Source organism: Oenanthe melanoleuca, chromosome 4 (genome assembly GCF_029582105.1).
Source record: "Oenanthe melanoleuca isolate GR-GAL-2019-014 chromosome 4, OMel1.0, whole genome shotgun sequence".
NCBI classification, from domain to species: domain Eukaryota; kingdom Metazoa; phylum Chordata; class Aves; order Passeriformes; family Muscicapidae; genus Oenanthe; species Oenanthe melanoleuca.
The window spans coordinates 13,347,854-13,370,566 of record NC_079337.1 but is presented as its reverse complement, the minus strand read 5'-3'; the positions used below and the strand labels follow the sequence as shown (position 1 = coordinate 13,370,566).

Below are 22,713 nucleotides of genomic sequence, written 5' to 3'. Positions count from 1 at the left end.
GGCTGTTTTAACTTGCAGCAGCTGACAGCAGCCCCTAAAGGCCATTACTGCCCTGAGAATCAGGGAAGTCTGGATGAGCTCCAGCTCCACTCCTGAGATACTGAAGAGAAGTCAGCATTGCAGGGATTGTTCTGTCACCAGCAGCATTAACTTGGGGCTGTCTTTCTACAAGAATAGCATGGAATTTTCTTTATACCAGTACCAGTAAATCATCTGTAAATAATACCAGTAAAGTCACCTGATAATTTCTGATTAAAAGAAAACCCATGATTTTCAGATTGATTGGTAATTGCCACTGGATTCTCAGATTTTCATTTTCAGATACTCACACCAGCATATATTAACAAGGTCTGATTTCTGAACACAGTTTCTGAACACTCAGAGTTTTCCTGCTTTTTACAGTTTAGGTAACACATGAAAATCACTGATTTGGGGAATTTTAGCATTCAAGATAGCAAGGTTACTTTAGTGGTGTGACAGCCACTGGGTTTTGCTGAAAATTGGAAATATGAGTGTTATCAATAAAATTTCTCCACTGCTAAGTGGAGAATGCAGGGTGCTGGTGGTGCTAGGCTTTCTATAGTGTCTCAACCATTACTGAAAAGGGCTGCCAAAGGTTGCTTCAGTTGCTGCAGCTTCTTGATCTTTATTATTTCAGAACATTAAAGGATTAAAGTCAATTTCATGGACTAGCTTTTTGCAAGGTGGCTATTCTGAGAACCTGACTAAACCCAATGCAATTATTTCACATAGATCACAGAATGGCTGTCAGGTGTCAATACCTTCAATTTGTACTTAAATAAGCGTAATTTGAAAGAGTGATGTTGATTCCAAACCCTGTAGATTGTAGTCTATAATCCTACAAGTTATCCCATGCCTTAATTTTGGCATGAAATGGGATGCCCCAAACTGCTGTAGACTTCTTGCTATTGTAAAGGGTGACCCAAGTAGGGGGGAAGGGGAAAAAAAATTTTTCATCCTGCTTCAATCCAATTCTGAAAGTATCCTTATTTAACCTCATTTCCCCAGCTCCCATGCCAGCCAACACATCTTTGTCACTTCTCCATAAAGAAGATCCAAAGCTGTGATTATTAGTCAGCTAATGGATGGAGACATTCTTATGGGGCATATTCTGAATTTATAATTTGAATGAATTAGTAATTTGAATTAACCATAGAGATCTAACTTCATGCTTTGAACTTTCTCAGAGTCTTTTCAATCCTCTTTTCAAGTGGGATAAAGTTCTGCACTTTTAATTTGATACTGCTGTGGTTACCACTATTATAGAGGAAGAAAGGAAATAGAAAAATCTCTACCATAGAAGGAACCTCAGGAGTTTAGGATGCGTGTTTAGGTATTTTTCCCCTCACAGCACAGTTGCAATTATAAATCAAATCCAACAATTCTTACCTTTTGCCTAGAAACCATCCAGGATTTTATTGTTGGTACCAACAGACTGCCAAGAAGGATCTGAGCAGGATGATAGATGAGCAAAGGGACTGAAATTAAGGACAGGTGCTCATAACCTGCAAATACTATCTTCAGCATGGGAATCCCTGCAGGCAGAAGAACAGGAGACAGACTCTCACCTCAGACTTTGAGCTCCAGATAAAAGCAAAGCATTTCATGTCGCACTGACATTTCACAAAAAAAAAATTTAAAAAAATCCTAAAATGAACTGAAATGTTTTATATATTAAAAATCCAACCCAAATGAGCAAGAACATGAAAACAAAAAATTCATGACAGAGAAAGTTCTGTGGCAGAAAGGGAGAAGGAGGGAATGCCATAAAGGATCTTTTCTAAACTGCTGCTGAAGACTTGATATACAATACATTCTGCTACAGCATGACTGTTCAGTTGCTGAGCACAGGTCTGACCTGCTTATTTACTACTTTCTCTCACTGGGCTGTTCTGTGTTCGCATGATTGTCCTCCACCAACCTGCCCAACTCCTGCTTGCAACCTTTGCAACTTGTTGTTGGTCTGTTCTCCACTGGAGGAGGGTGATGTTTTCTTGGTACGCTCCCTCCAGCTGGCGAGCATCCAAATGAATGCCTTCCCTGCTTTGACTGATCCATGAGACAGAAAGGGTTTAGTCAGCTGGGTGAGCAATATGAAGTGATCCTGCCCACAAAGAGTTAGGCAGCAGCTGGAGTACAGAAGTTGCTGGATACTGGAAGAAGTGAGTTCTAAGACCTAGAGTGGACCATTTTTCCTAAGGGCTGGAATTTGCACTCAACAGTGCTAAGTCTATCAGACATCCTAGTGCATGATCTTCCTGCTTGATGATGTGATATGTAAAAATAAGTTTTATTCACTTCTGCACTAATGAAACCAATTATGTGTACTTTGAACATATGACTGTTCAAAATCACTTGGTTAAATCTTGGAACTTTGCTACCATGCTCCACAAAATGCAGGTGTGGGCAAAACCTGCAACCAGCTCTGTCTTGCCTGACCAGATATTTGCACAGCTGCCAACAAGAGCAGCTGTGATGCCTCAGGAGCCTCCTGAGAGTTCACCTTGTTTTCTCTCATCCTAAATGTCACTCTAGGAATCCTCTGCTGGCATCAACCTTGAAGTGAAGCAGACTACAAACAGTTTTCACACAGCTCACCCGAATGTCTCATAGAATCACAGAGTGGTTTTGGCTGGGAGGGACCCCAAAGCCCATCTTGTTCCAGCCCCCTGCCACAGGGACACCTTCTACCAGATTAGGTTGCTCTAATCCCCATCCAACCTGGCTCTGCCTTGTCTCCCTTCTCAGTAATGACAAAACATTGAGCCTTGTGCCACATAGTCTTCATTTTCCCAGGAGAAGACGTTTCAGATCAAAAAAGCTGTCATGTTTATGGAAACTTTTCTTTATATCTTGGATAAACCCCCATTCTCAACACCATTTCAGGTTTCCTTTAATAAAGTTGATGCCTCCTTATGTGAGCAAACAGCTTATTTGTTGAATATTACCACTTCACCAGTGCCCCACTATTGCTGATACGTATCTAGGCTTGCTGAAATCTTCATGATGCCTCCACAGCACCATTTCTTGTAATTATTATTATTACTAGCTTCATCACATTACACCACTAAAAATCTCATGCCTCTGCTAGAAGCCTTTACTTATGTGAGTATTTGAAGGGAAGATTAAATGAAATTAAAAAAGGCTTATATGCTTTATTTTAGTATTATAATTACCTTCAAAACAACATCATGGACTTATCACACAATTGCTTATTATTAATACTAATTTCTGGGGTTTGGGAATAAATAGCATTTAGACAGAAATTAAATGGGCATTTGCTTTATATTAGGGCATGTAATTTACCTCAAATGCCCATCATACTGTTTTTGTAAACAGATAAAGGTTTTATTTCCTGTTTTCACATCTCAAATTGACCCTCGTGAGTTCTTTTCTGTTTTCACGGAAGAATACACTAGAGTCCCAAGCTATGAACATGCTGAATTTCTGTTTGTAAGACAGTACCTGGTGTTTTGGTAGTGCAATTTCATCCACAGATCCAAAAACATTTTAGAAAGCTGAAGAGGGCTCCTACAGAGAATTAGAAACACTACAATGACTAGCCTAAGATCACACAGAAACTAATGTGAGAGATGTGAACAGAATGCATCCAAAGTGACTGAGACAGGCTTTACATTTCTGTACATTTTCTGAAAGAAATATAAGAAATTCCAGCCTAAAAGATAAATTCTCTAGAGGAAAACTATTTCAGTAAACTAAGAAAAGAAAATTAAAGTTGTCAAATATAAATATAAAATACTATAATTAGTGTGACAATATAATTAGATCACAGGGTAGAAAGAGGTTCTTAATTCACAGCTTGTTTAAATACATGTCACAACAACAGGTTCCTGGAAGCTACTAATGTGCAATTAAAGTTCCTATTATTTACTAGAAAATGCTAACTGGTGAAAAAAAGTAATAAGAATAATTTTTGCAGGTAAGGATTAGTCCAATGAAAAGAAAAAAAACTCAAACCTTGTTGCTTTTTTATGCACTTTCTGACTTTTATAGTTCCAACTTTGCCAGTATGCAATTCTCTCAGAAAATATTTGGTGACAGACGTCCCCATTGTGTAGTCACAAATGCTTGTGTCAGTAATATTACCACACAGCTAAACTAAACAGCATGAGTTTTATTTATTTTTAAAAATGCCATCTAAACTTTTTAGTTGCAATATGTAGTAGCTGCAAGCACCAGTATGACTGCTAATGTTTTCCAAACATATAAAACCCATGCAAACATCTAACTAGGAGAAACATGCCCTAATAGTTACTTTTACCTCTTTTAAAGTGAAACACAAAAACAACTACATTTTCCTCATATAAATATATGTATATAAATATGCATATATAAGCACTTGGGAAAACACAAACACTGAAGTTTCATGCCACAAACACCCATTCATGCTGCTGTGGTTTATGGAGTTACAAGCTTCTAGCACCCTGGCTCAACTCTCTGCCAAAGACTCTCACTCACTAAATATCATGAGACCTGAATAACAAAGTCCTCTTCTGTGCTTTGGTGCAAGTTGGTCAGCTTTGCTCAAAGTGGGGGTTTAACAAGCATCCCATCCTCCTCCAAAGAAAGGAGTGGGGTGAGACAGCAGCACCCCACCTTACTAGAACTGCAGAGAGCTGCAGCAGAAGAGAGAAAACAAAGATCGTTCTACAGGTACCCCTTTCAAACAAGATCATTGGTACTCCCAGTTTTTACCCCAAATTTCCCTCTTCCCCTTTGTTTAGGAATCTTTCTCCTACCAGTTCTCCCATCTTTCTCATTACTCTTTGGCCCTGGTATTCAGAAGCTCTTTTTCTGTTTGTATTTTCTCCCTTCTTCCACTCCCATGCTTCCAGTCTCCAAGGGTTTGCTTTCCAAGACCTTTGATTCTACTCATTGCAGACATGTGAGTTTTGGGTACTTCCACTAAAATCACTCAGCTCCACTAAGGGCAGGGGCACCAACATCACAGTCCCACTGCAGCTAAGAGAAGACAGGCCTGTGACAGGGAGCACATTTCAGTTTTGTCCCTCATTAAGCTCTTTTTTTTCCACATTAAACACTTTGAAAATCTGAGGGAAGCAACGGAAACACTGTTTATCCATGACAACAGCAGCAGGGAAGAGTGAGAGGACTGCTTTTGCAGCTCAGTATAGGAAAGCCCTCTGTCTCCATTGCTCCAGGGTGTTCCAGTTTGGCTCCAAGGCTGTAGGTTATCAGCCCTAGCCAAAGGACACTACTTCTCCAACAACCTGCACAACTGAAAGCTACTTAATCCTTCCCCCAGTTTGCACCCAGTATAGCTTCCCACATCCTCCCCCCTTTCCCCTTTGCTACTTTCACGTTTCCTAAAAGACCATGAAAATATGCTGTGCTTCACTACATTTAGTTAACTGTAAAATAATAATAATAAAAAACCCTAAAAGATTTGAAGGTATTTTTAAGATCATTTAAATATAGGACTCTTTTCATCTAGCTATCACTGCAGTAATATAAATGAAGCAAATTAATTTTAATGCTCCAAGGTACTGATTCTGTGTCATTGTCACTGACAGGATCCAACTAGACTTTATGAGATGGCATTTGACTTTATGGAAGTGAGCACTATGCACGCATTTACAATTTTACAGGGACTTTAAGCTGTCATGCTGAAAAATGTTTATAAAACATTAATCAAAAAATGCCTCTTTAATACAATGCATTGTCTGAAAGATGTTAGAAGGCACATATTGTAAATGGGTTCTTTTTCTGACTAAAGTAATTTCTACCAAAAGCCTTTCCCCACTGCTATACAAGTACACAGTGTGGAGAGATAAAGAGCACTTTCTCAGCACATTACTACCTGATCCAAACACTTGGGAAATCACTAATGTACAGCATGCCATATTTCCATGTCACACATGACACATTTGTCTAAAATTACCCAAAAGAGTTTGACATTGCAGCATATTCCTTAGCAGAGCTTTCAACTGACATCTGCCAAGTAAGAACTTCAAGTAGGGAGCTTTCTTCTTCTAACAAGCAAGTAAGAGTTTTCTTTTATCCTATACCCATGATGGAAATGATACAACAATAAGTACTGGAAATCAGAGGGTTTTTTCTATTTTACTATGTTTATTTTATGCCTGCTGGATGTGTAAGCTCCCCTTAAAGCACTGTTTCATCATTTGCTGTTTTCTATCACATTGCACTGGGTTTAGAGAACTTAATAGAACATTTTTATTACCACCAATACACAGGCCATTATCTCTCACACCCAAAGCAGAATTATTGCTAGTTCTCTACTTCCATACTTCACTGTATAGATTTTTTCCCTTCAATGTCTTCATAACAAACAATTTATTCTAAGCCTTTATTGCCTACATTACTGAAACACATTCCACATCACAAAACACTGAAGTATTTCTTCTCAGGAAAAGAGATTTGGGGAAAAACAAAGAGGTCATCCTAGGGCTATGGGACCATCAGGCATTCAGAAATCAGAATGCCAAAGAGCCCTCACAAAGAGGCAGTGGAAATATGGAAGAAAAGCTTCAGCCTCTGAACTTTTACCTCTCCCTTATACTTGTCAATACTTTTCAGAACTCTACTGCCACAATCTTCAAGTGGAATACACAAAATTAATCAAGTGTATGATGGTAGCTTCTCTGATGCTCTCCATGCTACTCTTTTACTGAAGGATCCTCTCAGGGATTGATATGCAGGGAACATTATTGGTCAAACAGATATTTATTTTTTCATCTGAGAAAAGGCCTGTAAAGAGGGGCATATATTGCATGATATCTCTCCCAGGCTGCCAGAGTCGGGGGTGGGGGGGTCTGAATTTATACTATAAAGACAGTGCCAAATGAGCACCTGAAATTTTACTGCCAAGTTTCAGAATAGCTCTGCATGGAGCCCAGTGACTGCCTGGTGGAAAGGGCTGGTAAGATTCAGCCAGTGCCCAATTTAGAGGATTAGCAAAGAGTTGTTCATGTAGAGAGCTGCCAGAACAGCATGATACTGCTCATCTCACTTGAAAACTTTCTTAAGGGTTTCCCTGTTTCTTCCCAAGCAAATCATATCTGTGGTTAGTTTTGAGAAGACAGAAGGTCACACACTACGCCTGTCCTCAGTGAAGCCAAACGAGGGAGAGGTGTTTCTTGCCCTTGTTCAGACTGTGTTATGACACACTGAGATCACAGAAGAAGATGCTTTTGACAAATTAACTGGATTCTTTTTTTCGTACATCCATGCCCTCTCCAAAGCACACCCTGCATTCAAATTAAATGCTTTTCCCTAAGGACCAGTTTCTTTAAGGTATGAGAATAGCTAAATGATACCCGACAACCTCTAACAATGCAAATATTTGTTTGCTACTGAATATTCCTGTTCCAGCCAAAGAAAGCACCTTCCAATGTAATGAGACCACATAACATTGCAGGGAGAAATGTGTCCTTTTTGCCCACATACATGTTGTATGAAGAAGACTCATGTCGAAAATGTTCTCAAGGAAAAAAAGAATTTTTTCCAGTAAGTTTGCATATTTCAGGTTAGTAACAAGTGTAATGGAAAGCAAAAACTAGGCTCATGGAGTGGTAAAAACCAACATCTGAGGGGGAGATTACACAAGGTACTGTGGGATGTTAAGAGAGTCTAGAAGAACTGCAGGAGAAAACTACAAAACGGAGGCTGTCCTCACTCAGTTTGGAGGTGTGGATCCTAATCTTCAAAAACATTTCCCTTTCTTTGGGAAAGAACAATCCCCTTACAATATGCTAAATTATTTACCTCTTTGCAGGACTAGAATGACTGGGAAGGCTCTCCCCTTAATCATTGATGTGGCCATACAGTTCTGTGGGAAGCAAGAATTTATGTCATCTTACAAGGGACTGGACTCTTCTAATATTTAATTAAAGGAGGAAGAGAAATTAATGAGAAAGAGGGTTTTCCTTTTGCTATAACTCTAACAAGAATTTAGAAAAAGAAAACCTAATATGCTTTGAATGCCTTTGCTTATTCTTTTTCTTCAGGTAACTGGCCCACTATACTCGTACACAAATCAGTAATTCAAGTACAAGGCATGTGCAGTTACCAGGGAACAGCACATCTTGATACCATCAAAATTTAAAAAAAATAAAACTTCAAAAGCTGGAAGGTAGAGAAAGAAAGTACAGTTTGTCTGTTTCTGGGGTTTCAGTGCATTCAGATTGGAAGTGATGTTTAATGAAGAGCATAGGCAATCTTAGCAGCTGCTAACAATGAAACATTTAACACCAACAACTGAAGGCTGGTGCCTGAGATACCAGAACACCTCCACGTGGCTGACAATATGGTAGTAGGAATTAATTAGCAGGGAATTCAAGAATGATTTGAACCACTACAAGTAATTTTTTATATGTGTCTTATTCTTAATTTGGCATCACAATGTGGATGTAGCAATGTTGTAAGCCCACACTCACATTTCAGTGCTTTTTTTATTGTTTGGATATTAGCTCACTCTTCATCGACACACCCTACTCAACAGGCAGGCAGCAAATTGATAATGAATTACAAATTTGCTATCATTAACTAAGCTACAAAGCTAAAATGAATAGAATTTAAAATCATTTTTAGAGGTTTAGCACAGGAAACATACTAATGAAAGGAATTGTGGACAAAGAGATAGACAAGATACCTAAACCCACAAAGCTGAGGTTTGATTAATTTGATTATTTCTTTGAACACTACTGCCCTTCCATGCACAGCTGAGGCTAAGACTTCACAGTTTTAAAGTTTTGATTATAGAGATTTATCTACACGTATTTTTTTAAAAAAAACATTACAAACATGTTTTATAGTTGTTCTTACTATATTTGTAAATGCAGGCAGGAAAGGTTTATGGTCGAACCTGTTCCATGCTATCTTTTCATAAGATTTTTTAAATGCTTTTCTCCATCTGTAACCTCGATGTAAAGGAAAACATGATACACAAATTCACTGTAAATAGTAAATCAGGAAAACTCTTCATAAAGGAAAAACCTATAATTTTTCCTTTATTCATCTGATTTCTGTACCCAGAAAAAGAATATATGAGGCCAGAAAACCTTACTGCTCCATTTGGGAAAGCATTTTGAGAAAACAGCTCCCTACACCTTGAAATCCGATGTGATATTATCTCCTATTTTAAAACCTCTGTGGATAGGCTTATGTGCCTCCAGTGGTTATGGCAGCTTTTAGAGCTGGATCTCTGTTCCAGACTCCCAAACTATCCTTCAATAGGAGATTTCTATATTTTGCTGCTGCTGTTGATTTCTCACATCTTTGCACCCACTGCTTTAGAAGTGTCTGGAGTCAGCAGCTCAGGCTGGCTGCCAGAAGGTGCACTGAGAGCAGCAAATGTAGATACAACTCTCTCAGGGAGACTCAACATCATCTTCAATAGTCACCAGCGTTAGTATGGGTGACACTTGTAGCCTCTGCCAGCTTGAGGTAAAAAAAAACAAACTTGAGTCATGTCCAAACACGGATCTTCCCAAGGGTAACCTGTCAGCTGTCTGCTGAATATAATGTAGTTTCTTAAAGCAGATAAATTAACTTTAACTGTTTTTGGTAGGGAGGGAGAGCTCCTGTGTCATTATCATTTTACAGATGGATATGTGTGTTTACTTTTTTTTATTTCATTATGAAGAGGTATGAGCTTGCTGTCACTAAAAACCTGCAGACTGGTTTTTAGTGTCTGATCCAATTATGTGTGCTTCTGGAAAGACACACAACCAAATAAATAATTGGAGAGGTGCAACTCTGAAATGACAATTGTTATTCATCGATCTCTTTCTGCAAGTCGAGATTGAGAGATGTAAACTTCAAGTGAATGAGATCTCCTGGGTGAGATTCTTCAGTTCAAACACAGTAAACAACTGTTGTCCTCTGATGCACATTTTAGTACTGCTGCAGGCAAACTTTCTAAATATTAATAAAAAACCTATACAGATGAAAAGGAAGCCCTGGGAGCTGGTACAAGAATTTCTTGCCACATTCTAGGTCTAATCAAAGAAACATACATTTCAGGTGAGAAAGCAAAGGAGATTCCCTAATTTGCTGTAGTATTTCCCCTTCTGGAATCACAGAGAGGTCAAAATTGACTGAAGTGCAACAGATTAAATGTACCAGATTGTGATAATTATGCTTAAAAAAAAACAAACAAGGGAGAGCCAGGTATTCTGTGCCCAAAAGCCACTGTAACTCACTGCTCTGTGCCATTTCCTACTGTCAGACTGGTCTGCCAGCACATTTCCCTCTGCAAAGCTCAGACCTGGGGATGCTCTGCTCTGAAGGAGGCAAAAAAGGGCCAGTCACATATGAGTAATGAGAGAAAAATCAAAGAGATGATCTGGCACAGATGATCCCAGTGACCACAGCCTACCCAAAAGTGTCAGTTTGACGTCCTGTGAAGATTGTCCCCCCATGTGAGGGATGGTGCAAGTATTGCAGAAATGCTTTCATATTCAACATAACATCTCACCTTGGGGAGGTGGGGGTATGGGAAGAGCTAAATAACCAAATGTTGGCTCTAGAAGACTGCCAAGCTAGGAAGTGTGACCCAGCTGCCTACAAAAGAAACACGCTAACATGAATGAAGTAGATCAAGATGCTTCTGTTCTCCCAACTGTAATCTCATGTAATACAAGTCCCTTGGTTCTTGTTCTCCAGAGACAAAAAGGAAAATCACAGAGCTGAGGAAAAAGCCCAGACAATAACCTGCTGTTCCTTCCAAGTAAATGCTGGGCAAAGACTGAAGCGATGAGAAAAATACTTCCTTTTGGCCCAAAGAATCACTGTATCAAAACTTCAAAAAGGTTCTAGCAGTCACTAAGCCCACTCCTGAGGGATTTCAGAACAGAAAAGGGAGAGTTCCTAACTCTCTGGGCACCAGTGAGGGGTCTAGACACAGCCTCTAGAAGATGCTCATTCTTTGGAGCATCTCCTCCCATCAGCTTCCCTTCTGCCCCGAGGGACAGCACCCACAGCTCTAGGCAGAAGAGTAGCCAGATCATTTTTATTTATATTTGCTTACACCCAGGGAAGGAATGAGACTAAAAGCCTGTAAAAGATACAAATGCAAATTCAAGCTCTACCAACACCAAGAAGTCTGACAGGATGCAGTAACATCTCCTGCCCAACACTCATGGGAAAACTCTGAAAGTGAAAAACAGCATCAAAAGTCTTTCACTTGAAAACTTTCAGAGAGAAATTAACCAGGATTATTTTCTACATCTTTACGTCAAAGGCAGAGAACCTTGATGAATAACTGCCTTAGAGGAAAGTTCTCTGCCAGGAGGAGAGAAAAAAACCACTACACTCCAAAAATACCAGAGAATAGCCTGAATAGTTGCTTAGGGCAACACACATGATTTTGCCATCTTACCTTTCTATTAGAGAATGATTAAGGGATGCCTCCTTTTAAAAATCATCAACTTTTATCTTAGCACAAGTTAGAACATTTTAACAATTTTCTATTTAAAGGAGAAAGGTGATTATCACCATAAAATAAAAAGAGTCTACACTGGATTATTACAGCATTTCAATATATTATTTACCCTGAAAAGTCTTGTAAGGTGATATCTGTAGAAAGCATGATAGAAAACTATAGGTACCTGGGAGCAGATTGGAGCTATTTGTGAGCATGATGCCCTCTGTCCCACTGTGCAGCTGGGGAGCTCGGGGGAAGGCAAGCTGATTAATCCACAGCCTGGATGATCCCCTTGCACACATTCCCCTCTGAATCTACTTGTGCACTACATCAGGCTTCTAAGAATTGTTCAAATACAGGCAAACTGAGAATTTAAAAAATAAAATTGCATTAAATTAAAACAAGACAAAAGAAAGTTGATGTTTTGGCTTTTATTTCTAAAACGAATTCTGTTCTCGCCTGAAAGTGTTTGTTAGGCTAGAAACTTTGATTGTACTACTTGAAGGGCTTCATGGTGAGAGAATTGCTACATTGTTGAATCCAAATGAGGAAAAACATATCCTCCATCACAAACAATACCCTGATCTTATTATTAGATAAGGTAGGGTTATGTTTGGTGTTTTGTTTTACCAATCTGCTCCAGTTTTCGTATTTGTCCTTGTGGTGGCCAAAATAGGTAACATTACTTTGATTTCTGGTGAGAGAATAATTTAACATAGTAAATACCAAGAATTGAAGCAAATGCATATTTTTTGACAATCCTGAATTTTCCTTTTAAAATTGTAACTTCTAGCTAGCCACTCTCTAAAAAAAAAAATAACATTCTGTATTTGGCTGCAACTTTTGTGTAAGTGCAAGCAACAACTGCAGTATTTTTTAAAATGAGCTACACTGATAGCTTTGCACTTCCTTGAGGCCTCTTCTCTTCTCACTGAATGAACTCCAGGGAATGGCATCATGTCGGGCTTTCCAGATGGATTATGTGAAGCCATAGCTCAATGTCATTTTCAATAGCAAGGCTCATAATTAAAGGTCAAATAGTCACTTCATCTGCAATCAATCAATAGAAGAAGTACTAATACTAAGTACTAATCAATCAATGGCAAATGCACTAATAAAAGCCATGCATCAAATGTCTGCATATGTGTGTGCTCACATGTACCATGCATATATGTGAGCAGGGAGAAGGAGAGAAAGGGAACAATGTGGGGGTGAAAATGCCAGAGGCCATTGTGGATTCTGTATTTATCTTGGCTTCCTTGCAAGTTTATATCCTGCTTCAGTCATTAGGTGAAATGCAAATAAACATTGTTTATTCTGCATGTGTGATGCCCTTTGTTCAAAACCCTGCCGAAGCACTCACCTCTTTGCAGAGGTACTGACTGGTGCTCCCAACTAAGAAACACAAAGGCACCTACCCTGTGTAATTTGTCCTTACACAAACACGCCCTGCACTCTGATCTTTGAGACAAAAAAGTGTGTCAACTGTTCTGTCTACAAAATAAAACCCAGCAGATGGGAACAGCACTCATCTCCGTGCAGAGCAAGCACTTATTCATGGATGCAACAGTGGAAGTGGCAGTTGGCCTCATGCATGGGAATTAGTTGGTTTCATAATATGGTGTGGGAGAAAGTGACTTACAAAAGTCTTCTCATGCCTCTCCTATTACCACTTCTAAAGCTTTAAAGCTGTCAGCTCTTCTCCCACTTTAGTTGGTGCCATTCTCAGCTCCCCAGGGAATGGGCCAGACATACCTATTTGGAGTTTCACCTGCCAAGCTGAGAGAAATCAGTTTCAAAGTGAAAGAACAAGTGTTGGGGGGTCATTTATACACTACCACTGAAATGCTGAAGACAAACAAGCAGAGCTCCACAATGGATGTGAAATGAGAGCATGAGCTGTGTTTGTGCTTTCAGGCATTGCAGTGACAGAGAGAGAAGGAAAAGCTCTCTCCACCAGAAGTGAGCAGAAGATCTCTCGCTGCATGATTTATAATAAACACCTGTGGACAAGCAGAAATGTGCCAGAACAGCAAAAGAGTAAGGGCCAAAATGCCTGTGTTTGTCTTGTTTCTGCTAAGACCAGGGTGGACAAGGAAAGATGTAACTGTCATTCAGAAACAGCTAATCCTTAAAAACTAATTAGATAGACTCTGCTCCCACCTTCAGTGAAGGAAAAAAATGCCACTGCTCTCATTAACCTATCTGTTTATATCATCAGCTCAGGGGCATGCCTCATCACACCCTGGCTTTATAAAACCCAATTCTCCTTACTTTCATACAGATTTGTTTTTATACAGTTGTTTGTTATATAGAACTGGTACTAACACCAAACAGAATAAAATATCAATGGTCCCAAACTCAGCCAGCTGGAATCTGATACACAGCAGGCACACCTGGACACCCATGGAGCAGGGGTGCACACAAGAGCAGCAGGTTCTTAAGGCTTACCAAGCACAAGCTCCCAGGGGATTGCCAAAAGGAGCATTTCCCCATCCCTTTGCCAGGATGACTGGAAAGCAGTCTGCCCCAAAGGTGACAGACAGAACAGTCCACAGCTGAGAAATAGCCCCACAGTACCACAGTCCACTATCTACCCATTTCACTGCAACCTGCACATTTAGATATGGGATATCTGGAGTAGGGAAAAAAGTATTTATGGCTGAAGAGAAGCTGCAGGAGTCCTTGAAGTCATAGTGGCCAAAGTATTTTTGCTGGTGTACTTGGGCAAAGAAAACTACAGAATACAAAAGCTGGCTCATGAGGCTATGCTAATATGAGCAGCAGTAACTTGGAATTGGGAAACTGTGAGCCAAAAGGTCAAGGGAGCTAGAAACCTCAAACTAAGTTCTTCTAAAGAAGAAAATAAAATAAAAAATTGAGAGTGTAGTAGCAGAAGAAAAGTGAACAGACTCAGCTGTGTGGACAGAGACAGGTCAAGACAGGCTGCATAAGGATGCTTGGTAGAGTGAGTAAAAGAAACGAACAGTCCTCATTTTTTGGGGGGTGATAGCAAGCCCCTTTAGGACTTAAATATTTTAAAAGGTTTTGTGCTTATTTTCTTAAGGTCATGGCAAGCTGACAGAAATATTCAACAGAGTATATATAAAACTCTTCTCAGCAAAGAGAGAAGGGGAAACTTGCACATTTGTGCTGTTAAACACAACCAGCTTCTCCAGCTGTAGTACCACAGTTGTGCCCTAAGTCCGTACACACCTCCAAACAGTAGCACAGCAGTGTTTTATGACTTATGTGTGCAGATGTATCTACAAATACAAGTGTAACTGTCCTGAATACCAGCTCATTTAGTAGTCCAAGCTCAGTTTCATAGAACTTTTGGCTGGAAAAGACCAATGTCATTTAATCTATGTTCCGCTCCAAGGCAGAATCAACCCCAGCTATTTAATTCCTATCTGAGGCTTGTCTACCATAATAAGAGATTGAAGACATCAATAGGCAACATATTCCAAAGCTGAACTGTTTTACACTAGACAGGTTTCCCTGCCTGTTAGCTTAAATCATCATCACTGTAATGAAGTCCTTCCCTTTACAAAGGCCACTGTGACAGAGTTACTTTCTTCCTTCTTTGCATCAACTTTTTATGCATTTGAAGCTCATTGCAGTATTTCAGTTATCTTCTCTCAACGATCCAAACTGCTTCAATCTACCTCTGGGGTAATGTTTTTGAGGTCTATGCTCATTCATGGCACTCTCCTCTGATCTCTTTCCAGTTAATCCACATAATTTTTGAATTGTGGAGCCCAAAACATTGTGCAAATATCAAAAGCCATAGCACTCTCAAGGCACTCAACTTCTGCTACTTCTCTGCAACCCACAGGACCCTGTATGAAAGGAAGGTAGGTTAGTTTAGCATGCTATGTATTTGACAAAGCTATGGGGCTGTTACTCATTTCTTGTTCTTCCTAACTGTTAAAATAATTTATTTAATGACTTAGTTCAGTAGTTTTTCTACAAAATGAAATTAAAACTCACTGATCTATAATTCCTTATCCTCTCCTCATTTCCACTGGAATGAGAGACTTTTTATTTGACTTTTCCTTGTCTTCCAGGAACTCCTCCACTTCCCACAGACTTTCAAAGGCAGTTGCTAACAGTTCAGCACAAGCCTGGCTGAAGCAAAGAACCCTGAGGTGAGTTTCACTCTATCAAAACGACTTGGAAAACATCTAAGTCTTAACTTGTTCTTCCCCTGTTTCAGGCTGAGTTCTTACCTTTGTTATTGACACTAGCCGTGCTCCTCTTTCACAGATACACTCTTGAAAAGAGTCAGATATTCAGTCATATATGCTTTACCAAATACCTCTTTTTATAATCTGAAAACAGTTGTGTCCCTGACTGAACATAATGGGTGAACCAGTAGCAAGTGGCTGATTTAACATTATTTTGTGAATATCCATCAGAACATTCTATTATCACCACGGGGTCATAAGTGACAAATATCTCTATGGGGTTTTGATAAATTAATTCCAAGAAATAAAGCTATCCAAACTATCTGCAGACTTCACCACATACATTTTGCTCATGTTAAGTAAAAGAGTATTGTCTATTTGTGATTTCTGAATACACTATGTCCTTTGATTTTCACTTTTACATCCCAGCTTTTAGATGCAAGATTTTACTGTCAAACTGGGCAGATAAACCTTCCAATCTCTTCAGAAACAAACCTGGAATTTTTTCAGTATTGGATTAGGCAACAGAACAGAATAAGAACAGAAAGAAAAATACATCTTTCCACAAATCAAGTGGTCTTACTCTACAACCACTAAAATCTCAGCTGAGAAGATTGTGTTCTCTGCCCTGTAGGAAGCATTAATTTCACATGTGCAAGAATATTATCCTACTATTAGTATCATACTGGTAGCAGTATTTGTTACACTAAACCCAAAACCATTTAAGCAGAAAAAAGAGCAACTAAATCTTTTTTTTTTTTTTTCAACACAGCAAGGCATGGATGTTACAGTTTTTGCTCTCCTGACTTACCCAGAGTGAGGGATTTATGCGTGGAACAGAAAACGATAGCCACTGTGTCCGCTGGTGTGAAAGTAGAGTTATTCCTAAAAAACAAAAGAGTTTTAATAACCTCTGACAGCAAAAACCTTCTTAAAATACCATCCATCAAAAATATTATTTTGAGGATTCATACACGTTCACATCACTTGGATCAGTCTAGTGATAGAAATAATTCCACCCATAAATGAACACTAGTGTTTATTTTTCTTCAGCATAATTGTTTGTCTGTTGTGGCAAGCTCTCTAACGAATACACTCCCATGTGAAAGATAGGAATTTTGAAGATATGGTGTGTAGGACACAACTTTATTGCAGCCAAGTTTATTTTGCCAAACATGTAAAAAAGATCACAGCAGGGGCCGCTTGGCTCCACAAAAGAAGAGAGAATGACCTATGATTTCTTTTTCTAATATGGAACAGTAACAAAATGTTCAGTTTGGACAACATATTGAGTCTACACCAAGGAGTTAGCTTCCCCTTCAGAAAAAAAACTATATCTAAGGGTTTAAACACTGGGACTAAGGCCAGGAGGGTAGAAAAATGACATAAATACAGAGAGAGAGATATGACTGGGCAAAGGATTATGCTTTGGTCCAAATTAGGAGTAATTCTGTGATATTCTAAATATTCACCATTGGTAACTGCTTAAGGCATTTTAGATTTCACATTTGGGGAATATCTTCCCCTCAGGTTAGATCTAGCATTCAGAAGTTACTTAAAAATGCCTTTTAAGGTCAGGATATGATCTTGTCACAGAGAAATTTTCTTGTGTCACTAAAAAAGCCTAAGTAGTTCTAAGACATTCTACCCTTCTTTGTGATTCTCCCTTATGGATATTGGATAATTTATATAAAGCATATGCCTGGAGTCTGTTGTGTTGTGGCACTCTCCTTTCAGCAGAGTGCTGCTACAACAAATATTCCAGTAAGGCTAAGTGAGAGGACAACTGTGGCTACTCCAACCAGCACCAGCAATACCCTGATTCACTGGCTAATACCATTCTCACAGTTTTTAAGAAGTGAATGTACAACTGTCCTTCTTCTTTGATATATTAAAAAAGAAAAAAAACCAAAAACCCTACCAAACCTTAGGTCAGGACAACTGTCTTTTAAAAATCACCATATATAAATGTAGCAAATTTGACGTATACATAGAGGAGTGAATTGCCAGCCCAGCAAACGTATCTTGAGATGCAAAAAGTCAAACTGAGTTCTCTCTCTCATATGTCATCAGCATGTCTGCAGGGCAAATTATACCTTCAGTGACATCTGTGCAAATCCATTTTTTTCAGTGGATGAGGTATAGCAGTGATTGATTGAGACTTAACAACTCTGTAATTAACACACAAGAAAGGACAGAATTCAGGTCCTGCTCTCTTAGCCTATGAAACTCTAACAGAGAAAATGCAGGAAGGACAATATGAAATACCAAAATTAGGTCAACCCTATTCAGAAACCTGCCTTTACACATTTGCATAAACTTTGTCACCCAAAGATACTGCACAAAAGAAATATTCAAAGGTTGTGATTCAGCACATTGAATTACCTTGTGGAGAAGAGGAAAGTCAAAAACATGAAGCTCATCTGAATAGAAAATACTGAAAGAGAAACAAGCTAAAATTAGACCACATGTAATTACCACGTCCATGCCTTTTGTTCCCATACTACAGGACAGAAACCAGGCTGCATCAAGTCTACCCAGAGAAATCCACTGACAACATTTAAAGACTGCCTGGAGGAACAATATCCAGGGAAGCTAGAAACAATGGTATGGCTGCACAAGTTCTTCCTGGGGTAACTCCTCTGAATCAAGTATTTATTGACACAATGAATGGCAGAAAACAGTACACATGCTACACATCTCTGTGCACAAATTCTGGTTATTGGGTTGACAACAAAAAAATCTGTCAGACATGTTCTTGTTGCTGGGCATTCAGATTTGCTATTTTACAGGAGAAAGCACAGTGTGTAACCCAGCTACAGATCCAAATAAATATTCTCAGCCCTGGGTATATTAATCATGGTCATTCATGGGGAGAGGAAGAGAAGATCATCATAGATGTTTGAATTCTCTCTGAGACAAAGGAGATTCTTGGGTTGGGCAGTGTGTGTCAGACATGTCCTTCAAGCTCAATCAGCTCCATAAGTGCAGGTAGTTGTGAGCATCCCAAGGGGACCTCTCCTCTCTGCCAGTTCTCTGACACCCACAGGGGCTCTCGGGGGCACAGAGCCCACCCTTGGCCTGCAGAGATACGAGCAGAAGCTGGTGGCTCCCATGAGGAGCTGCAGAGACCGAGCGTCACCCCAGAGCACAGGGACTCCCTGTGACCTGCACAGGGCTTTTCTGAGTTCGTGGGTTTTGGGGGAAAGGCTTTTACTTGCAGCAGAATCTGGGGTGGGTCCTCTCCCTATTCCTTGCAAAACTTGTGAATGCAATAAGGCTGACATGCCCCATAGGGCAGTACAAGTCAAGACAATGCATTTGATTTTGACCCCAGTTTACATGGGAAACATGGCAGGGATATTAGCTATTACCAGTGATATTTTCTATTCTCCTATATACATTTCCTGGAATGTATAAATGCCACCTCAGCATGCACTTGATTCCTCCTTCATGAACTAAGGGAGCAATCCATTGTTCCTGAATTACAATTTTTCTCCAACTAAGTACATTAATTTAATATGCACAGAAAAAACCCAATCCCTTATTACACATAATTCTGTAAAGCAATAAAAATGTGTTGCTACCAATTATTACTTGTGAATATTTTGCTGTGGCTAGAATATTAGCATAAAAATGACATAATAACATTAATCAACAGAATAAGAAACTCAGTTTCACCTCAAACTGCTCATGCTAATTTCACTTCCTGGTGTAACACAATACACACATCCAGTCAACACATCCAATGGTGATATAGAAGCTTTTTCTAGAATACAATATACATACCATCTCCAAAACTTCCTTGGTTCTTGCTTTTATAAATATTCCACAAAAAACCCCTAAGCAATTATCTAGTATGCTCCAAGCAGTTCCAATGCTTATGTTAATATTCTTACTAGGAATTTCCAGCTATGCACACTGGCAGTGAACACATAGATATGTTTTTCAGTGTATTCCACAGCAAATTATACATTTCATTTCACATGGCACAAGTACAGAGTTGTCTTGAAGAGAAATAAAGGCCAAGAAAGGCAACAGAAGCAAACACTGTACATCAACTCTTCTAGGAAGAGCATGCCTTTTTTAAATAAAAAAGAAACCTTTTTTTTCAAAGTGGCGATCAGCACAGTAACATAAAATTACTTCATTCTGAGTTTCTCTGCATGTTAAGCCCAAGTTGAAAATCTCTGTGCCATTCTTTTTTGCTGACAACTCTGCACTGATTTAATTTCAAGGTCCTTCTTGGGTGCTAGTGCAAAGAAGTATTTATTTCATTTCAAAAAACCTCCATAGCATTGTTTCCTACTTCTTTGCTTCCAGAATAAAGCATTTATATAGTACCATTTATAATTCCATGTATTACTCAACACAGGTATAGTGTTTCATAATCCCAAAAAATGCCACAAATAGGACAGAATTAAGATCTGATGCACAAAGGGCAAAGGCAAATTTCTACTGGGTTTAGTAGAGGTCATATTTGTAGAAGATACATTGTTTTTATTAGACAGAAGCATATGCAGACGCACACCTCAAAGTAGGTGATGCACTGATTTCTTGAGATCTAACAGTTTTAGAGTATGAGATGTGATTTATACTGAAGCACACTGTAGTTACCTCTCTTCCGTGCAAATTGAAACTCCTGTCTGTGGACAGTCTGAAGCAAGATGGGAATTCCCAGCTGGGAGAGGAGACAGTGCCTGTACAGCTCTGACTTTCCCTGGGAGGGAGGGAACTGCATGTTTCCAGCTGATGGCAAGGATACCAGCAGCCTATTCTCACATGGGTGTTATTTAAGGTTGAATGACTTGAGTGCTTCTAAAAGAAACTCTAAGAAATGTGCTCATCCACAGAAACAGATCAACACATTCTAACTCCCAACTAGTTTCTAGGTTAATAATATGCTAAGAAAGAACAGTTTATGAGCTTATTAACAGCTTATGAGTAACAGCTCAACCCCAAATCTTTCCTTGCTGTTTGGAATGTGACATCTGTTTTCTATGGCTGTTTAATAACAAAGAAGCCAAAACCAGAATGCCAATAAATGCTTTTAAAGTACTACTATGCCCTTTCAGAAAGGAAGGGCCACAGAGCAACCTCAGGCACACCTAAATAGCAGAGTTCATTCCTCTCTAAATGCTTACTTGACCCCCTAAATGCATCCAGCTCCTAAAAAGTTTGGCAATCTGGTTTATTAGATGTCTAACCCCATGCCAGTAGCCCCACAGCACCCCCAGCACATGTAGCTTGTTACAGACCTGAAGCACACACACAAAGAAAGGGCTGAACTTACTTATGAACACAATTATAATCAAGCTAAATTTATCCAGGTCAATATTTGGATTGGCAAAAGTATCGCAGAAGGTTGTGTAGATGATCATCAGGAGCACAGAGCTGCTGATAGCACCAAATGGAGGCTTCTTCCTTTCAAGCCAGTCCTTGATGTATCTTCGGACAATCTGAAACACAGAAACCAACAGGTTGCCTCTTTTCAAAGATGCAGGGAGCCAAGTTGGGCATCACAAAGTGAATCTGACAGCGGAAAGACACAAAGAGAAGAGAGTAATTTGGATGACGGCCACAGTGGATTTCAAAGCTTCCCTGCCACACAAGTCTTCTTCTGGGGAATTTAACATTTGTAGTGCAACTTCCACTGGGCGTCCATAATGAGAGTATATTTTCAAGTACATTCAAATCCATCCTTAATCATGCCAAATGTTCTTTGCTAGCTGTCACTGAGACATGCCCATTAAGCCTCCCCAAAGTTTATCTCCTCTGCTGATACTAATGGATGTATGTAATTATCACAGTCCCCTTTGCATCAACAGACAATTCCAAGTGCAACTTTGGGAATCTTAAAAATCTGACATCTTCAGGAATTTCATGACGGTAGATAATCGAAAGTGATCCATGGAACATTTTAATATTTAAATAGCTAGCGATGCACCAGAAGTTTTTAATTAAATTATAACTCAAGCTTGAAAAGCAAAAGTGCATGTGTTGTGGGAGTTTAAATAATTCAAACTCTGAATATCTGGAGTTTTTGTAAATCCAAAGATAAATGCCATTTCCACGCTTTTAGAATACCAGAATTAACACATGAAAACAAGGAAACCTACTGTTCTTAGCAGAACTTTTGCACTTTCAGGAAACAAAATATAAAGCAGTTTTTCAAGAATTTTTTAGAAACTACTGTAAATTTTAAAGCAACCTCAACTTTTAAATTACACTGAATAGCATAGCACTAAGCCTCAGCAGATACAATGCATCTATTTTAGTCCTGCCTGGGGAGTCGCTTTTAGTTTTTCTGTTTACTTTATATGGTTTGAAAAAACTTTTTAAAGCTTTTATCGTACAGCTGCAACTTGTGTTAATTTTTCAGCAATCACATTATCTTGCCTAATTTCTCCTGAGGCTTCCTGATGTTCTCTGTTACCATACTCTTTTGGAAATCACAGCCTGGGATCCTGAAGCACTTCTGCCAAAGGGCTCCAAAGGTGTCTTGTGACCTTCCCTTAGTGGTGCCATTAGCAAACATCACCACCATAGGCTGAATAAAACAGAAAATCTTAGAGGTATTCAAGATGAGTATCAGGGCATCATCACCAAAGCTACCATAGGACCCTTTCACACAACAAATGCCAAAGCCATGGGATCAAGTTGCTCTCAGTTTTCCTCACTGCTTTCCTGGCTTGTTTGCAAGCCTCTCAGCTGAGAAGTTCTGGGAGCAGCTATCCCAGCCACCACAGCAATGAGACTCCATCAGGGCACACACTAAAACTTTGGCACATCGGCTTCATGCCAAGCTAAGCAGGCTGAAGATCAGCACTCACCTCCCAGCACTTGTGGGCTTCCTGCTGATGAGAAACAACAAATTTGCAGGAAAATATCTAAGGGAATGCTCAACACCCCGGTGACAACATTGAACTTTAAAATGTCACACTTACCAGATGCTAAAGAGAGAAAATAACAAAAAATATAAGGCCAGACTTCTGAAAGAGCCTCCACTGAAGCTCCTTCAGCTACTGGGTAGGAATAAGATACTGCATTGATGAAAGACACACAAAGTGA

At 39.3% G+C, this 22,713-nt stretch overlaps 1 protein-coding gene across 2 annotated transcripts in view; it reads right to left on the bottom strand.

The window, feature by feature from the left end:
- Positions 1–22,713, bottom strand: part of SLC10A7 (solute carrier family 10 member 7) — a 135,417-nt gene that overhangs the window by 6,000 nt on the left and 106,704 nt on the right. For both annotated transcript variants that reach the window (XM_056490354.1, XM_056490353.1), the window contains 4 exons: positions 20,936–21,101; positions 18,028–18,079; positions 16,454–16,527; positions 1,411–1,556 (listed from right to left, as the gene is read on the bottom strand). In XM_056490354.1, the coding sequence (XP_056346329.1) occupies positions 1,411–1,556; positions 16,454–16,527; positions 18,028–18,079; positions 20,936–21,101 (438 nt within the window). The remainder of the gene's footprint in view (positions 1–1,410; positions 1,557–16,453; positions 16,528–18,027; positions 18,080–20,935; positions 21,102–22,713) is intronic.